This window comes from Buteo buteo, chromosome 26 (assembly GCF_964188355.1).
Source record: "Buteo buteo chromosome 26, bButBut1.hap1.1, whole genome shotgun sequence".
NCBI classification, from domain to species: Eukaryota; Metazoa; Chordata; class Aves; order Accipitriformes; family Accipitridae; genus Buteo; species Buteo buteo.
This window is the reverse complement of record NC_134196.1, coordinates 10011740-10030057: the sequence shown is the minus strand read 5'-3', so window position 1 is coordinate 10030057 and position 18318 is coordinate 10011740. Positions and strand designations below refer to the sequence as shown.

The 18318-nt window shown below is 41.0% G+C and overlaps 2 protein-coding genes across 2 annotated transcripts in view; one reads left to right on the top strand and one right to left on the bottom strand.

Moving 5' to 3' along the window:
- Window positions 1-11246, bottom strand: part of LIN7A (lin-7 homolog A, crumbs cell polarity complex component) — a 98182-nt gene extending 86936 nt beyond the window's left edge. Inside the window, exon 1 of the mRNA XM_075057989.1 lies at window positions 11227-11246. Within this exon, the coding sequence (XP_074914090.1) occupies window positions 11227-11242 (16 nt within the window). The 5' untranslated portion in view covers window positions 11243-11246. The remainder of the gene's footprint in view (window positions 1-11226) is intronic.
- A 95-nt stretch (window positions 11247-11341) lies between these two features.
- Window positions 11342-18318, top strand: part of ACSS3 (acyl-CoA synthetase short chain family member 3) — a 90107-nt gene continuing 83130 nt past the window's right edge. The window contains exon 1 of the mRNA XM_075057971.1: window positions 11342-11897. Within this exon, the coding sequence (XP_074914072.1) occupies window positions 11581-11897 (317 nt within the window). The 5' untranslated portion in view covers window positions 11342-11580. The remainder of the gene's footprint in view (window positions 11898-18318) is intronic.

The window sequence follows — 18318 nt, the reverse complement described above, 5'->3', positions numbered from 1 at the left end:
GCCAGGATGATGGGGCAGGATGTACCCTCAGCAAGTTTGTGGATGACACCAAACCAGGACGAATGGCTGATATGCCAGACGGTCGTGCTGCTATCTGGATGGACCTCAACAGGCTGGAGAAATGGGCTGACAGGAACCTCATGAAATTCAACAAGGGGAAGGGTAAAGTTCTGCACCTGGAGAGGAACAACCCCATGCACCAGTATATTCCAGGGACCACTGAGCTGGAAAGCAGCTTGGCAAAAAAGAACCTGGGGGTCCTGGTGGGTACCAAGTTGAACATGAGCCAGCAACGTGCTCTTGTGGCCAAGAAGGCGAATGGTGTCCTGGGCTGCTAGCAGGAGAGGAGAGAGTCCAGTGAAGGGCCACTAAGATGATTAAGGGGCTGGAAAATCTCTCCTCTGAGGAAAGGTTGGGAGAGCTGGGGCTGCTAAGCCTGAAGAAGAGAAGGCTCAGGGGGGGATCTCATCAATGTACATAAATACCTGAAGGAAGAGTGTATAGTATAGAGGATGGAGCCAGGTTCTTTTCAGTGGTGCCCAGTGAAGGACAAGAGGCAATGGGCACAAACTGAAACACAGGAGGTTCCCTCCGAACATCAGGAAACACTTTTTTAATGTGAAGGTGACTAAGCACTGGCACATCCTTGGAGATATTCAAAAGCCATCTGGACATGGTCCTGGTCTACTGACTCCAGGTGGCCCTGCTTAAGCCGGAGGGATGGACCAGTTTCCCTCCAAAGGTCCCTTCCAACCTCAACCAGTCTGTGATTCTGTGAGGTAACCTTGAGAGCTAAGCGTGGAATGCAAACCCAACTCCAACCTCCAAGTCACTGTCCCTTGGACAACAAAATGAGGCTTTTTCTTCTTCCTGTCCCTGCTCCCCTTTGCATTGCACAGGTTAGCTATGGCAATTAGGAGAGAGGAGGTGTGGGCTGGAGCCGCTTCAGACTGACAAAGGACTGCTTTAGTTATTTTTGATTTACAGAAAGTCAGGCTTCTTTAATTGACAAAGATTTTCCCTTGTACTTATACCTTTATTTTCTTCAGACAACCAAAACAACAAAACAGGTTCCTACAGAGAGCCAGAAGGAAATAATGAGTAGAAATCTATGTCTGAGTTCCCTTTCCCTCCCTGCTCCTGGAATTTAGGTACCCAGGTCAAGGTTGTAGCTTGACATTGCCATTGTTTTTTGACCTTCAAATCTTGTCTTGAAAAATCAATGTGTGCAAAAGTTCCTTCAAGTAACCAAAGAGGCCTCACTGTTTGCTGTTAATGGTGGAAGAGGAGGAGGTGGTACTATTGTCCACAGCCTGGGTTGCATCTGATTAGCATGCTCATAAAACAGGAGATAAAGTTAGGGAGCAATTCAGATGCTCGACTTAGGTGACCTAGTGCCTTTGAGAAGGACCTAGGTGTCCCCTATGTTCAGTGTCATCAGTAACCGTACTGGGCAATGTGGTAGAATAGTTTATGGTGCCTCAGGGCTTTCTTTGATTGTTCTCTTGAATTTAGATGCAGAGATTCTGCCTAGATATTTATTTGGATACATAACTAAATGCTTTCTTAGACATAAGCCTTCCTGTTTGATTTTGGCTAAGAACCAGTGCCTGACTTGTTTTAGTTTGTGATGGTTGTAAATTGGGAAAAAAATCGTTATGGCTAGTGGAGCTATATTCATATAACACTGGAGTATTTAATGCTTTACTTTACCCTAGAGTAAATGTGGTTCTAATGCATACTAACTCACAGGGTTACTGAGAAAATAAATTCATTAAAGTTTATAGGATGGTTATGGTCCTCAGATGAAGGCTTTCAAAATGCAAAGTTATTATCTAAGAGAATCTTGACGTTTAAAATTCAGCTGGCAATATTTTGACATGTCAAATAGGCAGTTAATTTTGAATATATGGAAAATGTTCAGAGGCATATTCAAGCCTTTGTATTTTTTTCCACACTGCAATGATGACCATGTGCAATACATCAAAAGTCAGAGCTCCAGAAGTGAAATTGGCTCACAGAAACCAAAAATGAAGAAAACAGTTTGGACTTGACCATGAAATGCTCTGAAGGATAGTGTATATACTAGTTCAATGAAAATGAGATGGTCTTTAAACCCTCAGAGGACAAAAAAATAATGCTAGAACTGAACTCTGTCAGAAGAGAATACACAAAAGGTTAGGGTAGCTGGGTAAAAAAATAGAAGATTAAGTGAGATTCTGTGTAACTGAATGGGTGAAATAGGATCATAAACAAATCTGTCATAGGGAGCTTTCTACACCTTCAAAGGTGTAAGGAATATGGAAAGTGGAATTGGCATCTCTTTGCTTTGTTGCTAAGTTTGTGACAGAGAATGAAATTTCGAGTTCGGATAGCTTGTTAAATTGAAGTTATACTAGAGTCTGCTTTTTATTTTTGTATTGTTACATGACACTACCTAATCCTTTTGATATAGAAGTACAGAAAGAAACCAAAATTTGATGGCCAATATCCATGAAGACATGTTATAATGGAGTTATTCTTCCTTTGGCTAAGATACAAACAAGTTATTAAGAAAACTAATGCTTCTGGTTTTGCCACTTGTTTGTATTCTCTATATTGCAACACCTTTTTTCCTCAAGTAAACCTGCTTTTGCAAAATATTCCTAGATCTAGAGGTATATGTATGCAAAAAATATTCAGCATATGAAGAGGAGGGATTTTTTTTCCCCAAAATATCATCATTGAAGCTACAATGGAATTATCATGACCCTTTTTACCGAGGAGTAAGGCTGAGGATAATGATTGTTTTTTAGCTGTTTAGTTTAGGCAAGCCTGTTGCTTGAATTGGCACTTACAGGTATTGAGACAGAAATCAGAGGGTATTGATCCTCACCCTAACACGTCCTTGATCTGACGGCTGGCAATAAAACTATTGGTTGATATTGAGACTGGGATTTTGTTCTTATGCTTGGAGCTGCTAGAAAATAAGACTGTTACTGCCACGAATTAGCACACAAAGTTTGTGAAGAAGTATTTGTTTCTCTGATTTATTTATTTTAAATGAATTTAGTTCTTTAAATTCATCCATGTATTTTACTATCCTTGTGTTAAGTCAGGCTGTTTTGTTACTAAAATGTACAGAAATATGTATGATTGGAATGTTTTCCCGTACACGGGGGTTCTTGGATCTGCAGATTTTTAAGACTGGTAAAACCCCATAACAAACTAGGTAGTGATGTACAGAAAACCACCCTGTAGGTGTCCTAAAAAAGTTAACCTATATATGTGCATGCTATTAGCTTTGGAAGGAGACATGACTTGATATTCATTTTTCCTCTTGATTGCCAGAAATAGAAAGTAAGGGCTGATCAAATTAGACTTGGAAAATATCCACAATAGTTTCATACCCTTTATAACAAGCTCTTTCTTAGAATTTAAAAAGTAGTTCAGGTTGGTCAGAGATTGTGTAGCTCACAGGGTGTCAATTGTTTGTATAGGTATTAATACTGAACCTTATGATATTTGGTTATGGTGCAGTCAGCAAGCAGAAATAGCAAGCTTTTCCATTTTATTAATGATGTTTTATCTACTGTCCCATCTATGTTAGTGCCAGAATGAGAGGAGATAGATTTTTAGCTTTTGTTTTCCACATTTACCTACACTTAAATAAGGAAAGAAGACATTCAGTAGCAAACCATAACTATTGTAAAAAGGGATCAAATATTGTTATTGGGAAAATAGAATCTTGTGAATTCTTTTTTCATTAAGTATGTTAACTGTCAAGAAAATAGGCCAACTTTTTGGGAACTGAATTTTACAGAAGATGCCATCTGGCTTTTCCAATTGTTACAAAGAAGGATGCTTTTTTGTTTGTTTTGTATGAAATATCATAGTGTTCTATAGAGGGAGAGATCCTTCAGGGTGGCTCTTACAATAAAACAGACTTTTTAAAATATCAGAGAATTAACTGCATATAAAAATTATTTTCAGCTGTTAATTAGTCCATGTAGAATTTTTATATGAGATGAAAACAAAATCTATTTAAAAAGTAAAGACTCAGCTTTTGCTCAAGGACTTTTTTTATATTCACCATGAGATGTAAAGCCTGGACATCGGTTTTGCTGGCCAAGAAGTCATACTTTGGACTCTGGTTTCTAGAGACCATTATACATGGACACAACAGTTTAAATGGGCTGCCTGGGGTCTGACAGCCAATAAAGCAATCTGTTTGGGTATGGCCTGTAAGACTTGGTTCTAAAATTCTAACAAATTCCCAAGCTCACATTGGATGCTTAAGCTGCCTTCTGTAATGCATATCTAAATATTTCACACAAATATTCATGAATTCAGTCTTGTCAAAGGCTGTGATAACAACTGCATGGCTTAAGAATAGTCCACTAGAGAGCTTGACCTTCAAAATGAATAGGAAATTTAGCCTCCGCTATTAAATTATACAGTAAAATATCGTTTGTTATATAATTCCAAGTACAGACACTGGATAACTGAGCAAGAACCAGCTGAATGTCCTTTAGATTTATACGTAACCCAGCTATTCCAGTGAGCAGAAATATTGAGTATAAGCCCCCTAAAGCTATTACTGAAAAATAAATCTTGAAGATCCAATATTGTGCATTATCTAAAACATATACCTAGAAGTCATTCACTGCTTTTCCTTAACAGGAGTGAGCAAATATTTGAACACGCAGTGTGCATGTTGAAATTCTTTCCCTTGACCCTGAAAAAGCAGAACCGTATAGGTACTTCAAGTAAACTTCAGGGTGCCTGGAGAAGGAAAAATAGCACAACAGTGATAAGGCAAATGATCAGGTTTCAATGTGGGATGTCTGCCTCATTGAATCCCACTTCTATGATACTAATTTGACAAAGGAATTGGTTTTCCTGCCTTTTTTTCAGTTCCAGAGAGCTTAAATAGGTTATCTGATGGCAGAAGATTCTTCACTGCCTTCTACCTTGAATTTCTCCTTGATGTGTGAAAAGTAGGGTAAGTGTCCATGAATCTGCTATACTCATTTTACACTAGTATAAATATCTGCAGAGACTAAAAAATAGTACCTTGTGTAGCCTCTGCTCTGTTATAATCAATGACTTTTGGCCTCTAGTGAGTCTAAAATTTTACCTTGCAATCTAAAATCCCCATAGCCATGAAAATTAATTCTGGAATCTTATTTCTGAGGGTGCAAACGTAAATGACTGGCAGCCTAGTTCAGCACCATAAGAGAGTGAGGCCATGAGAAAATGTGGACCTGAATGTACAACTGAATGTATCTGGATGTATGGTTTTGCTGCTGCCTTACCAGTTAAGAGTTTTTCTGCTTCACATAATGATTCTCAGGCCTGAATTCATGCCTTTTTTTTTAATTTAGATTCTTCCAGAATCCTGTGACATGCTAATTTGCAAGATGAGCTATAGAAAAAGCTATTTCCAGAGATTATTACTGATGTTATTTGGGGCAAACTGAGTGACAGCTACTATTTCTTCCCTAAGCTGCTGTGAAATTTCATCCATTCTTCACCAGTCTGAGCTGCTCAAAACTGGGATCATTCAAGAAATTCACAGATTTATTTGTTGTATGGCTCTGGATGAACTCGCATTCTTAAAAATATAGCACACATTAATAAATGACAGTTGTAATGGATTATACTATGGACTTTGCACTTAGTCAATTTAGGTGTTAATTTCTTGTTTGCTTGCAAGATAATTCTGCAGATGAACTACACCAGCACATTGCCCCAGTGTTTGTACATTAGCTCTTCTTGTCATGCAGTGAGTGAATATAAGGAATAAGGATTCCTAAGTGGACTAAGGATCATGAAATATGTCACAAGGACAAAATCCAGCAACTATTGAGAATGGGATTGCAAGAATGAAATTTTGGGAGATAACAAGAAATGGAGCAGACTAAGCCAACATCAGTTATACAAAAAAACGCCCTTCAGTATATGTTAACAAGCTGAGCTGTAATTTGCCATGGGCCAGGCTCCTAGGCAAGTTTGCTGCCCTTGCAATACGACTGATAGGTTCTTGCAGAGGGCTGTGACAGGTGACGAGATAAGTACTAAAGCTGTGCCAACTACCTCCATGCTCCTAGGAGCATCCTAGGAGTCTTTAGCCCAGCCAATAATGCAAGTTCTGCACTCCTTGTGCACCCAGAGCTCTCCTGTGAAACAAGAAGCTTTGAGTGCAAAAGCAACTCAGTACTAGATTTTAGGTATTCTGAAAATCTCAAGCATATGTCTTTTTTTTTCCATCTTTAGCTACATACAAACCATATCCCCCTCACCCTCCCCAACCCCTCCAAGACTGGAGACAGAATCTCTGTACTTTAGACCCAGGGAAGTCTGGATATTCTGGAAAAAATCAGCCCTCCTGTTTTATCTTGGCCAAGGAAGGTTGAAAATACAACTTAGAGTCACTGCAATTTTTAAGCATAGAGTTCCTCCAGTAGTGGCTAACTTCTTCATACTTCTTGGGCTGTATTCTCAATTTGAGAAAGTGTTGCTGATAAGAAATATTGATATAACAGGTAATTTAAAACTTATTTTTATGCCAATAGTGACATTAACACTTAGATTGAGGGCTAATGGACTCTTTCATAGTTCTGTGAAAAAGACAACTTTCTGGGTAAAAAAAGGGTTGCAAAATCCATGGTTATTTTTGTTATCAAGTTCAAAAGGAACATCAATAAGAATACAGGTGAAGTCCTTTTGTCCCCTTCAAAGAATATATATTGAATGTTGAAGGTTTTGTAATAACAGTGCTTGTGCCTGTGATGGTTCTGATGCAGTGATCTGGAAAACAGTGGTAGAGGCATACCAAAGAAATGGGAACAGCTTTGGATAAAACAGCAGATTTTACTCTTGCAGAGACAAACAATCAATAATCTGCAATTTCAGGAAGCTGGGCAGCCGAGGGACATGGATTACCTAAAAATCAAAGTTCAATGACAGTCTTCATAAAATTACATCATCAAGTTTGTAAGTTAAGTCCACAACAGCAGAAATGCAAAGCAGAAGCTAAAATTCTATTTGTCCTCCACTGAATTTACCATGGACTCTTTTCTTCAAGCATGATTAAATACTGAAGAACATATCATAAATTTTGCTTTTGCGTGAAACTATTTTGCTTTCATGTGCTTGATTTGTTATGTGGTGTGTTAGTTCTTTTAGTGTTTTTTTTTAAAAATTAAGAAATCCCCATTATCTATCTGGTTTTGCTTCTCACATTTTCAAAGTCTTCTTATAACTTAAAAGTATGGAAGTTCATTGCCCAGCAGAGTTTTATCAAAGCTGTCTGAACATTTGACTTGGATTTATCAGGGTCTCATGTGACTAAGACTACTTGCATGAATAAAGCTCAGCATATGCCTGAGAAGCTTTCTGAAATAGAACTTAGATCTGGAAAAATATGGATGAAATACAGGTTGTCCTGAACTGTAAGACCTCCTTGGGGAGGAATCAAATGATAGCATCAGTAATAATTGATACTAAAATCACATTTTCATCCCAAAGGATCTCTAACTCATTGTCACCTGGATTGAGTCAGACTTTCATTTCAGCACTTTCCAGAAGTCTGTAAAAAGTGGCTTCTCCCTGCAGAGACAGATATTTTAGCATTTTTATAAGTTCTCATCATTTGTCTCCCAGCACACTATATACTCATTTCCAGAAGACAGAAATAAATGGAAGGTCATGAATTTCCAGCACTTCAGTGGGCAGGCGGGTCATCCACCATGGGCACATTGATTTCACTACTTTGCACTGCATCACTATTCTAAATGCTGCAAAAACTAAGTATGCCTAAGACCTCTGACATGAAGGCATCTTTAGGCTGGAAGGCAGCAGTCAAAGAAGAGCGGTGAGTACAGGTATTTCTGTGGTTTTTTTGTTTTGTTTTGTTTTTTGTTTGCTTGTTTTGGTTTGTTTTGGTTTTCCCTATGACCAGATCTTACTACTGCAGAACAAACCATGCCATCTTTTACATTCAGTTAAAATAGTCAAAATATCTACTTGAAAAGTTCTATTTCAAAATATGTATTTTTTCCAGCAATAATTTAATTATTTTGAATTCTGTACAAGATTTTTAGTGGATTTCAAGTAAAGCTGTGATATGTTTAATATTCTAAGACTGGATATTAAACTGCAAGAATAACTATATCTACTTATATACTGTAGAAGGTGCTGGTTACTACTACTACTTCCATCACCTTTCAGGAAAATGGAAAAGTTTATTTTGACTTGAACTTAACTCTGCACACTACTGCATATTGTAGAAAACTGTACCTGCCTCTATTTTTTAGACATCAAGGATGTACAGGACTGTGAAACTTCCTTGTACAAGACTGGCAGTTCTTCAGGATAGATACAGTCTAAGAGTTGGACAAAAGGTGGTATAGAACTACAGCAAAGTGATTTAAAAAATGTACTAATTCTTAAACTACAGTTTTACTTTGTGCTTACAAAAGCACAAATTTGAATTACCAAAGTTTGGAAGTCTTGTACACTAGGACAGTCAGAGCATTTCGTGTACAGGAGGGGATATTTGTAATACTTTTCTGCAAATCTTTTTTCAACATACATGTATCTTCACACATGCATGCCTTACACTAAAGGATACAGCTGCAGCAAAAATGTTTCTTTAAATGAAAGAAAGGCTTCATATAAGTGATTTTGCAATTGCAGAAGTACCCAGGCCATGTTTCACAGTTTGTTCTTTGCTAATCTATGCCTAGAAACATGCATGTATTTTTCAAGGAAGTCTACAGCTACAAGGGTAATTGCTACACACATCACTTGACATTACTTCAAAATTCTTTGTTCAGAGTGAATTTCAGGAGCATCAGGTTTTGCAAAAAATAAAAAAATCCTTAGAGGGAAAATTCATCATTTCAGAAATCTGCTACAATGGCATTTGTAGGTGAACCTTAAATTGCTAGTAAGCAATTGGGAGAAGTAGCAATCCCTTCTTTACCCTTTTAGCTATCAGTACGGGCTGTGATGAGTTTAATTAACAAAGTACATTCCACAGATACTCATTAGAAACACTCCTTCAGGAAACCGATATTAGGATGTTAGCTAAAACAGGAATTTAATGCACTTCATGTTCCAATTAAGTTCATTTGTATCCCCTACACCTCTGGTGTATTATTTCTAGTAGGACGTATATTCAAAATGAATACCAGCGCGTTTACTGTTGCAATGCAAATTCCTTTGCCAAATGCTTATACCTTCACAATAAACACACACTACGGACAGAGTGGAAACACTGCATCAGCAGACACAACCCAGTAGGTGTTTAATCTCACGATAATTCTTTCAGTGTTAGTGCCTACAACTAATATGTTACAGAATACACATACTTAAATCTTTTAGCTAGCCTGGCCTCCACAGTTTTCTCCCCAGTAGAGAAAAGGGAGATGTTCCAGCTCAGAAACAGATTGCTATCACCACCCAGAGGCTGGCTGCATCCAACTGCTATAGGACCCTCCCTAACTAGATGGGCATCAAAGTGTTGGTGATCCAAAGAACGTAGCTTATAAGGCAATTAATCTGAAGGGTTACTCCTCAGGAGTGGACATAATGTACCTCTACCAATTTGATTTGGGGGAGTGGGCTTCACAAATTGGGCTGAGGCAATTGATACGCCTCGTTAAGTCCACCAGTTGCACACCTCAGGTAGACAGTCATCGCAGTGGATTCAGCCACATAGTGGGCTTGTGAACACCCTCAAGTCTAAGGCTGTGTGTGCTGAATTCTGAGCAGGCACTAAAAAAATTAATCAAGTTTCCATAACAATTTTCAGTCAGAATGGATCTTTCAAGTCAAAATTAGTCTAGCCATCATAAAGGTAGGAAATAAAAGAGATAATTCTGGGAATATTTTTAAAATGCCAAGATCAACTACATGTGACCTGACCGGGAACTTGTGTTCTTCAGGCACATTTGTACAACGCATGCAATACTACCAGGCATCCATCAGTGGCATCTGATTTCAGGGCTGTCATGGTGTCACAGTGTTTACAGTCTCTGCAAGCTTCCCTCCTTATTTTATTTATTTTTTAAATCTTGACTCATGGACTCTATTGACAGCAATTGTCCTGTCACAGTGGTGAAAGTGTGTGAGAAAGCAGTGTTCTCAAATGTCATCATAAAATTATTACATTTGAGAACATGTATTTTTAGGTTTTGGTTTTGGGTTTTTTTGGCTTTTTTTTGAGAAACATATCTTCTATTTTCTTGCTTTGTAGGCATGCTGTAGCCTTTACCTTGCAGTAAGGAAGTTTTCATAAAATGTCCACTTAGTCCTTCAGGTGTTTTAGGGTTTGGGGGTATTAACTTCTTTTTAGAAATAAGTCTCTGATGCTTGACTTGGACATTCTGGAAAGCGCATTATGCCACTCAGGGCTGTACGTTATTGAGGCACTGATGGGGAGGAAAGAGGTGAACGGCAGTGCAGTGTGGGACAGGTAGTTCATACCACACTGGGCAATGATAATAGACTCTACAAGCCATGGGAAACTCTCTGTGAGCTAATTATATTTGCCTCAGAAAACAGAAGCAGCAACCAGTCTTTATGCTGAAAGACTATTAGTGCTTTTGAAAGTGACCTAAAAGTTCTGATGAACTTGAACTCTGTAGGCCAAACCTCCACCCCACTTGTTTTTTTGAGCCAGGATAAGAAATTGATTTCATATATTAAACCTACTGTAGTAGGTAAGCAGTCTAGTTTTTCTCATCCCCTTATTCCTTTACCTGCAACGTGATAAATTGTTATGTTCCTATCACACCAATTCCACAACAGTCAGGTAACGGACGCCTAGGTTAACCATGAATACAAAACCTATTATAGAGTGCCCCTTAGCCATATGACATTTTTATAATGTGACTGCAGGAGGAATTTCCTGAGAGACCTGTAATGGATAGACTGATTATAGCGCTAAAATAATCTCGTAAGGAACAAAATAACATCCTTGAAGCCGGTGTATGTCTTAGATGACTTGTGCGTTATAATCCCCTGAAACATTACCACCGAAACTCAGGAAGGGTTTCTAAATATACGCCAAGATGCGCAAACCGAAAGATCCGCTACCGGTGACGGAGGTCTGCTGGCAAACAGAACAAACATCTTTCCTGGCACAAACGGTACGCCTCGCTTCGTCACGGGGAAGTTTTCTCAAAGCAAGAACGTCTGTCAAAACAAACACTCGAGGAGCGTTACGGCTGCTACCTGTCACGCAAGCCATCCAGTCACAAATACCCTCGGCTCGCCCCTTTTTCCGTCCCTCTCCGCCGCCGGTCGCCGCCGAGCGCTGAGGAGGCCGCCCGCCCCGACACGGCGCCCGCCCCGACCCTCCCGCGGCTCCACCGGGGGCAGCAGCAGCCGCCGCCGGCCTCCCGCCTTCCCGCCCGCCCCCGCTCGGCCGGGCCGAGGCGACGCTGCCCGCCCGGCTCCGACTCGCTTCCGCGTCCCCTTGTCTGAGGGGAGCCGGCGTGCGGGGGCCGCTCCGCCTTGCGCCGTCCGAGGGCTTTGCGGAGCCTTAGCGAAGCCCGTGCGGCTCCGAGCCCTTGAAGGCCGCGGGAGATGGGCTTCCTGGGCAGGCTGGCGGCGCTGCCGAAACTTGTCGGGGCGGCGGCGGGCCGGGGCGGCGGCGGCGGTGCCTGGAGGCGGCCGGGAGGGCCCTGCGCGGGGAGCCCGCTCCCGGGCCGGCCCGCCGCCGCCCGCCTCCCGCCGCCCGGCGGCCGCGCCGCCTCCTCCCGGGCGCTGGGCGAGTACGAGGAAGTTTTCAGGTCCTCCGTGAGGGAGCCCGAGAAGGTGTGGGGAGCTGCCGCCGAGCAGATCCAGTGGTACAAGCCCTGGGCCCGGGTCCTGGAGAGGGGCCGCCCGGGGAGCGCCTCCTGGTGAGTGTCCTCCCCGGTGCGGGGCCGGGGCCGGGGGCTCTGCCGTGGCGGGGAGGGCTGCCTGCCGCGGGGGGCTGCGGGTCTGTTGGGTTGCGGGGGTCGTGTGGTTGAGACGAAACTACCCCAGCACGTATTCGGGGTGGGCTGCGGCAGGGGGAGGTGGCTGCAGAGCGTGGGGGAGTTTAATGATTACCCTTGGTCCCGCTTAATGATTAAAAGCGGCAGGGATGAGCGTGTTGGGGTGAGAGGGCGGTTGGCGGGCGCTGGGGCAGGTGTGATGTACGCCTCTGTGAGCCCACGCGTGCCCGGCTGACGCGGGTGAGCGCGCCCCACGCTCTCCCGTCTGTCCCCTTTTGGGCCTGGGTGGGGAGCGGGCTGCTGCGCGCACGGGAAACCCAGGACCGGGTGCCAGGGGAGGCAGGTGTGCGAAAAGACAGACGTGGTGGCTTTCGGAGTGGCTTAAACTATCTAAGTAGGTCATAATTTAGAGGATGTGGTTAAGGTAGCGTTTGGCAGAAGCATTGGCGTTGCGGTGTATATACACCCGTGTGGCGAGTGGCAGAGTGCCCCGAGACAGAACATGATATCCTTCTTCTAAATTGCCAGACAGGATTTTCAGTACTTCCTCAAAGGCAACTGCCCTGTTAAAATTTTGTGTTGACCACCACCACCTCTTTTTCAGCAAGTTTACATCATGCTCTTTGATCTTTTCTCAAGGAGAAGCCGATGTAGAATGAAAAAGGCAAAGCAGGATGAGGGTTGTCTTTGGTACATTGACATTCTTTGCCATTTTTATATTTTTCTGGTTTGATTTTAATTTAAAAATACTAATCATTCTAAAAATATAATTAAAAATATTAATCATTCTCAAATCTGCCGGCATGAAGAGATGCAGAACCAGTAGAGTGGAGCTTGCTTTCTTATTGGTGTCTGACATTACTGCTTGGCACCTCTAGTAGTGAAAATTGTTTGTATGTCTTAAGCTGACAGCACCCAGCCAGGATAAATCTCTTTAAGTCTGCAGGGCTGTATAACAGTCAGAAGGCCTAAACCAGATGGATAGGGCCCACTGACCTTGATTTTTAGGTCATGGCACTATACAAAAAGGGCAGGTGGGATTGCCTGCATAATTAGGGTCTACAGAAGGGTCTGGAGCACAAGTCTTATGAGGAGCACCTGAGGGAACTGGGACTGTTTAGCCTGGAGAAAAGGAGGCTGAGGGGAGACCTGATCGCTCTCTACAGCTACCTGAAAGGGAGTTGTAGTGAGGTGAGTGTCGGTGTCTTTTCCCAAGTAACAAGGGATAGGACAAGAGGAAATGGCCTCAAGTTGTGCCAGGAGAGATTTAGATTTGATAGTAGGAGAAACGTCTTCACCAAAAGGGTTATCAAGCACTGGAACAGGCTGCCCAGGGAAGTGGTTGAGTCACCATCCCTGGAGATATTTAAAAGACGTGTAGATGTGGCCCCTTAGGGACATGGTTTATTGGTGGACTTGGCAGTGCTAAGTTAACGGTTGGACTCAATGATCTTAAGGGTCTTTTCCAGTGTAAATGGTTCTATGATTAAAGACCAGTAAAGCTCCCTGGCTCTGGCATTCCTGAACAGAATAATGAAGAAGTCAATACAATGGTTACTTTTCAAGAACTAAGGAATGAGAATTAATACATGCCAGTGAGCATGATTTTGGTATCAGATTGTGTCAAACAAACAGTTTGATTTGCTGAGCATGATAAGCTTGCTAGCTGAAAGTAACAAGGTTAGGTCTTTGTAAAGCATTGTGACTTCGCAGAGGGAAGTTATTTGGCCTTACAGCAGGGATAACTAGATAAAGTTTCGTGGGCTGAAGTCAGACTTATCTTCCAAGGGTCTTTTCTGGCCTCACTTCTCACTTGCATTCTTCTCCCTCTGTGGATGTAGATTGCCACAGACTGAAATTATCTCGCTAATGTGGGCAAATACCTGAAGGGAGGGTGTATGAAGACGGAGCCAGGCTCTTTTCAGTGGTGCCCAGTGACAGGACCAGAGGCAACAGGCACAAACTGAAACACAGGGGGTTCCCTCCAAACATCAGGAAGCACTTTTTTAATGTGAGAGTGACTGAGCACAGGCACAGAGTTGGTTGTGGGGTCTCCATCCTTGGAGATATTCAAAAGCCATCGGGACACGGTCCTGGTCTGCTGGCTCCAGATGGACCTGCCTGAGCAGGGGGTTGGACCAGTTTCCCTCCAGAGGTCCCTTCCAACCTCAACCCGTCCATGATTCTGTGGGATTATGCAAAGATGGAAGTCTCTGAAGACTCAACATCAGGCCATAATTATTGTTTGGATGTCAGGTATCTGTTGCTCTGTTGTGGATAATAGAACATTAAGCAATTCAGATTGGTGTAATCCTCTTTAATGTCTTAATATGCAACTTTTTTTATTAAAATTCACCTTAAGTGATAACAGGCTGTATGTGATACTAGTGTAGTACTGTAATGCCTCTGAAGTCCCACATGGTTATCAGCATTCAGTGTGCTCAGCAGGACGACAGATAGATAAGTTCTTTGAGGAAAAGACTGAATATAAGAGAGAGAGAGGATACTAGAGGCTCTTTCAGAGGACATGTTGAAGAGGAAATGAAGAGGACAGAACATAACTGAGGAAGAGGCCAGGCTTCCAAGAAAAACATAGCTTGCTGGTCCAACAGGGTGAAGATGTAGCTCTGATTCTGAGGTTTACCTAGGAAGCAGTTTATGGAGACCTTGAAAATAGTATTAAGAAGGTCATGTATGTGCTTCTTGACTTAGAATTTATCTATTCATAACATATTATTAGGTCAATTAATAAATACCCATTTCTTGCAGTATCTATGTTTTTGGTTGCCAAACCTGATACTTACGGAAACATGGTTTTCATATATTTTCCAGTCTCATTTACTTCAGTTGAAAAAGTTGAAGGAGGCGGTTAACATATGTAAAATGTAGCTATAAGGGAAATGCCAATTCATCCTCTCTAAATACTGTAAGAGCATGAAAGAAACATGCAGCATGCCCTAGTGCGTTTGCTTTAGTCTCTGCCATTGGAAATACCAGTATTTTGTCAGTGGGATGCAAAATGATTTCCGAAAGCTATGTGTTCAATGTCACCATCCCCTGGCTGTTTTGTTGAGGCAGTAATCCCAGGTACCATTGAGTGTTCTGACCTGCATCAGCGGCTGGTATGGCACAAAACATCATCTGTTTTTGCCCACATCAAAAATAATGAGAAGAGCAAAAAAGCATAATTGGTCAAGAAAAGGATGGAAGAATTGAAATTGGTGTAGAAGCCAAAAAAGAGACCTAAGTTTTAAAACATGTAGAATTTGGCTACAAAGTTGAAGGAAAAACTGTTCTCTGAGTTGGCTTTGAAGAGGTCAAAACTAGAAGTCTTAAATTGCAACAAGGGAGATGTAGATTTTAGGTGTTAGAAAGAAAATTCTTTTTAATGCTAAAGAAAGTGAAATACTTCAACAGATTATTTTGGGATGTTGTGGAATCCCAGTTAGAAAGGTTAAAGCAAGTATTTCTTTAGGAACGTGGAAACAGTTTTTCCTAACGTGTGCAGGCAGAGGGCAATTTTGCAAGTTATGTTTTTTCCCTGATTCTAAGATGCAAGTGCAATATAAAATCCCCTTTGAACTTTAGGAGTGTTGCACAGATTGCTATTCAAATGTTGCTTACACTTTTAAAAATGTGACTGGATCAATTAACATAGTATTATCTCAAAATATCTAATATTGTTGTGGTTTTGTCTAACATTTTATTCAGCTTCTGTTCTTGCTTCATCTAGAAAAATTAAAAAAACATCCCGTTGATTCCTGGGAAGCCGGCTTGGAGAAGTATATGTACCGGGCATGGCAAAAAAGGATTTTAGCAATATGCTTTTTTTACAGTTGTGGTGCAAAATAATTTTAATGTATCATTCTTTTGCATATATGCCAGCTTTATTCAGAGCCTTTACTTTCTTTCTTTTTTTTTTATTCTTAATTATCTCTGCTTCTGAACCATTGAATGAAGACTAAAAATTGTCTCTGAATACAACTACTTTGATTCTTCAGATTGCAGATAGCGTTGGAAATAAAAGCATAACTTTTGAATATTTGAGTGAAGTGAATTAAGGCATAATTATGTGTTGCCTTCTTCACTACTATACTTATTTAGTTACTAGCAAGTAGGCTGTTGTCACATCCAAAAAAATACTGAATGCAGTAAAAAAAAAATTTCCAGGCCATAGATGGTAGGCGTTAAGCCGTATGTAACGGGAGTCCTGCTATGGAAGACCTAACTGACTGACTTGCCAAGAGTAAAAAATGAACAGGAGATCAGTGCTTTCATGCCCTCTTCTACTCCTACCTCTAAAAGGTTAACAGAGTAGTCATTTTAAAGTATGATTAAAGAGGTAAGTGCATGTGCTTGAGATTCCTGTTTGTGAAACAACAGAAACTGTGCGAGACCTCAGGGCCGGGGTGAGACGGGAGGCGCCGAGCCCCAGTCACGAAGAAGCAGTAAGTCCTAGGTGACTGCTGTAGGCAGCTTTGAAGAGGCTTAAGAGGGTCCTAATGTGGGTAACTGCACTCCAATTATTAAAAAGATGCCTTATTAGATCTTAGTTATGCATAACGTGGATTATCAAAGGCAGCTGCTTTCATGGTTGTATGGGGAAAAAAGACTTATAAAAGGATAGGTAGATATTGTCAGAATATTGGTATAAAATGTTGCTGTAAAGCAAGCTGTTTTGATGTTATAACCAGTTTTAAATTCTGCTGTGATTTTTGACAGGAAGAACCTTGTCATATTTTTCCACCATAGCACCAGTGAACGGTAGATGAGCTCTTCAAAGAGACCGCTAGTGAACTGAATGCAGTTTCTTTTATGTCTTAGAGTTGTTACTGTTTACTCTTTTTATTTGTTTTACTCTTCCTCTGCTCCATTTGTTGAATGTTATTAATTTCTCAGCATTAGGAACACGGCCTAAAATAAGGTTCTTTAGACTTGGATTCAGTCGGTAAGCCTCATTGAGATAATTGTCTGGTTAGCAACAGATTAGCATTTTACAGTCCTGCCCGTTATGGCAAGATTTACTAGCAGTTCTTACAAACATCCTGCAGATCCACCTCTGATCTTTCTGCAGTCTATTGGAATATTTTCTTTTTGATTCTAGACCTCTGTTTTAAATAGGAGCATCTCATTGACGTCCTTATTCCAAGACTGGGTCCTGGTTTCATGCTGCTGTTTCTTTCCAACTAAAACTTATTCAGGCAAATCAGAGTTCTTCACAGGTATTTGTCTCCTTGGGAATTGCTGTATCAACCAAAGTTTGCAGCAGCACAGGGCAGCTTTTCAAAGCCAAGCAGCTTTTATTTGTCAGCCAGAATGAGGTATTTGAGCATGTCCTTGGGTGACAGTAGAGAAGTGAAAGTCTTGCAGTTATGGTCATGGTAGGTGCATCTCTGTTTCTCTGATCCCGTAAGAACCTCCCTCCTTCTGAACGGGGTAGCAAAGCTCTCATTACACTGTCCAGATAGTCTTGGGTTTTGTTTCAACTTGCAGTCACATCTCTTTCACATACTTGTTCGCAAACAATTGTTAAAAATTTATGTGACAGTGTTGATGTTGCCATGTATCTTTAGAAGAATCAAAGCTCCAGTGCTTGCTCATGTTTTGACTGTTCTTAGGTGGTTACACACAGTAGCCCAGGTGCTGCACTCCCTTGGTCCCTTGTTCATATCATCCTGCAGTCATTTGATGTAAAATCAATGGATGACCTGAATCCTACACAACTTTTTATGACAGTAATACAGAGTTTCTCTATATTACATGAAACAACCACCAATCCTTTATTGTTCATACAGTTCTTCTTTTATGGAAAGGGGTTTGTAGTACAGAATGTTTTTGTTACTTTCCTGGCCCCCACTTTCTACTCATTAATGGTATTGTAAAGGTGTCATAATAAAAGATTGCTGCATCCTAAACATCCTAACTGGTTTTGATTTAATAATTGCCATTCTTTGACTTCTGTGCATATGGATAGACGAATAATATATAGAATATCCTGATTTAGAGCAGTCCTTTACTAGACAGGAAAGGTGAAAAGGGAAATACTTTTTCAACTAGTGGTGGGTTACTTCAGGCCGTCTGTTTTTATTTCTAGTTACATTATAACAATACATTATCACAGTAGAGCATCCCCATAGAACTTTTTGGAAACTCAACTGTGTTTTTTCTGTGTGTTGCTCTTATTGCTGTAGAGAGATACGTGCAGATAGGAAAATAAACACAGAGAGCGTTATTTAGCATGAACTTTAATTTTTAGATTTTGTGTCATCTTTCAGTTAGTAGAGTCATCTTTGTATCTGATGCCTTCTGTATTTTCTTACTTGAGGATTATGCTGCACTTGAG